Source organism: Micropterus dolomieu, linkage group LG10, assembly GCF_021292245.1.
Source record: "Micropterus dolomieu isolate WLL.071019.BEF.003 ecotype Adirondacks linkage group LG10, ASM2129224v1, whole genome shotgun sequence".
Lineage (NCBI taxonomy): Eukaryota > Metazoa > Chordata > Actinopteri > Centrarchiformes > Centrarchidae > Micropterus > Micropterus dolomieu.
In genome coordinates, this window is record NC_060159.1 from 9,715,321 (window position 1) to 9,717,661 (window position 2,341).

The window sequence follows — 2,341 nt, forward strand, 5'->3', positions numbered from 1 at the left end:
CCCCCAATCAGCTGTCTATTTAGCTTCGCCTAACCTGTGGGTATATGCTAATTGAGAGCCCGGCTGGGGCCCAACGAGTGTGCGCATTTTAACGACAATGTTTTGTTTTGGTGGTGCTAGAAGAAGAGTGTGTTTTTGGGAGGGGGGGTGGTGGTAAGGGGCGGGGTCATAGTAGCAGTTAGTGTGTGTGGTGGTGGTGGTGGTGGGGGGGTGATGGCGTAAACGCCTGTCAGCCAGACAGAGCATCCTCAGTCCAGCTGGGGGTCTCCACTCGGCTTTAAGAGCCCTGCGAGTCCGAGGACGCCCACTTCTTTAAACCCACCGTGGTGCGTAAAAGGCTGCGCGTAAAACCCAGCGGACACAGACCAATCTAGACGACCATAAAACCTCCCCGTTTCGTGTCCTGCTTCAGGTTGATCGAGACGAGGTGAAACACAGAACGGAGACGCGAGAGGATTAAAACACTCTTTTCTGCCCCATTTTTCGCATTTCTTCTCATTGGTGCCCCCTCCTCCGGTTGCCAGCATGATGTCTTATCTGAAGCAGCCGCCGTACACGGTGAACGGACTGAGCTTATCTACCTCAGGAGTGGACCTGCTGCATCCTTCAATGGGATATCAAGGTAATTACCAAGGTAATATCACCATAACACCAGACACTAGTAGACTATTTTTTCATAACCAGTGCATCTATTTTCATGACTAAAGCATGTTTAAGTATCATGTATAAAATATAGTCCTATATATTTGATGTTATATTGTCAGACAGTTGTCTGCAATCAAGGTACAGAAGTTGGTATAGGCTATAGGTTGGTCATTTTAAATGATCAAGATGTCTTATTCATATTCTTATTTCCACAACCTTTGCTTTTTCCCCTCTTCTTATTAGGAACCCCTCGTAAACAGAGGAGAGAGAGGACCACCTTTACTCGGGCTCAGCTCGACGTGCTGGAGAATCTGTTCGGCAAGACTCGGTACCCTGACATTTTCATGAGAGAGGAGGTGGCCTTAAAGATCAACCTGCCTGAATCCCGCGTGCAGGTGAGTCTCCGACAAAAAAAAATACGTCAACCACACTGTCTATTTATGGAAGCTCGATAATCGGTCATTTGTCTCTTGAGAGGGGAGTCACGCCACTTCAGGGCAAAGTGTCCCATTGTTGAAGAAGTGCTTGATAACAGTCACTTATTGAGACGATGATATTTAAGTTAACTTGCTTTAAGTAACTCACTCTCTATTTTCCGAGTAAAGTTTAGATGTAAATTGACTAAGTTTTAGAAAACTACGAATAGGCCTAGGCTATATAAAAAATAACACTTTTTTATGTTCTTGATTTGGCTTTGTGATCACATTTAACTCATTTTTCAATATAGCCTACCATTTTTTCCCTACCAATTAGTAGTAGGCTAGGCTAAATTTATTCTGGAAACAGTCAAAGGATTGTTTTTTATAGCTAAATGAAATTAATTTAAACGCCTTTTCCCTTCAGGTGTGGTTCAAAAACCGACGAGCCAAACATCGCCAGCAGGCCCAGCAAACCCAAAGTGGAGTGCAGAACAAGGCTGTCAGCAAGCCGGTGAAAAAGAAATGCTCTCCGGTCAGAGAGGTCAGCTCAGAGAGCGGAGCCAGCGGGCAGTTCACGCCGCCCACGAGCACCTCGCTCCCGGCTGTAAGCAGCAGCGCGGCGCCGGTGTCTATATGGAGCCCGGCCTCCATCTCCCCGCTCTCCGATCCGCTGTCTACCTCCTCCTCCTCCTGCATGCAGCGCTCTTATCCCATGACCTACACCCAGGCGTCGGGCTATAACCAGGGCTACACGGGCTCCTCGTCCTACTTCACCGGGATGGACTGCGGCTCCTACCTTTCGCCTATGCATCACCAGCTATCCGCCGCGGGCTCCGCCATGAGCCCCATGGGCAGCAACGGGGTGTCCAGCCACCTGGGCCCCGCGTCTTCCCTCTCTACGTCGGCGTACGGGGCGGCGGGGCTAGGCTTCAGCGGCGCTGCTGACTGCCTGGACTATAAGGACCAAACAGCCTCCTCATGGAAGCTCAATTTCAACGCGGACTGTTTGGATTACAAGGACCAAGCAGCTTGGAAATTTCAAGTGTTGTGAGAGGAGATAGGCTAATTAAATGGACATTTTTCTCAAACTGCAGACTATAGGCCTAAAGACTAATCAAAATCAAAGACTGGTAGCAACAAGTGCGACGTTTTTTTTCCACGGCTACAGGCCCCAACTTCTACCTCGGGCAGAGCAGAGCAGGACTGCCGGCCGGTTGTCTCACTTGTTGGGTTAATTTATTGAACATTCAGACCGACTTTCCCCAACTTTGATCAAG

General features: G+C 48.7%; 1 protein-coding gene across 2 annotated transcripts; it reads left to right on the top strand.

The window, feature by feature from the left end:
• The first annotated feature begins 525 nt into the window (after positions 1 to 525).
• LOC123977766 (homeobox protein OTX2-like) lies at positions 526 to 2,115 on the top strand. 2 transcript variants are annotated; one of them, XM_046060723.1, is made up of 3 exons: positions 526 to 634; positions 889 to 1,040; positions 1,489 to 2,115. In XM_046060723.1, the coding sequence occupies exons 1-3, from the start codon at positions 526 to 528 to the stop codon at positions 2,113 to 2,115; spliced, it is 888 nt and encodes a 295-aa protein (XP_045916679.1). The 2 variants fall into 2 exon arrangements, with proteins under 2 accessions (XP_045916679.1, XP_045916680.1); XM_046060724.1 differs by having other exon boundaries at positions 526 to 622.
• The last annotated feature ends 226 nt before the right edge of the window (positions 2,116 to 2,341 follow it).

Bases quoted from the DNA above. Each gene is read 5' to 3' on its own strand.
- LOC123977766 (XM_046060723.1), top strand. From the start codon at position 526: ATGATGTCTTATCTGAAGCAGCCGCCGTACACGGTGAACGGACTGAGC. The intron at 635-888 runs GTAATATCACCA...TCTTCTTATTAG, and splicing joins ATATCAAGGTAATTACCAAG to GAACCCCTCGTAAACAGAGG. The intron at 1,041-1,488 runs GTGAGTCTCCGA...TTTTCCCTTCAG, and splicing joins TGCCTGAATCCCGCGTGCAG to GTGTGGTTCAAAAACCGACG.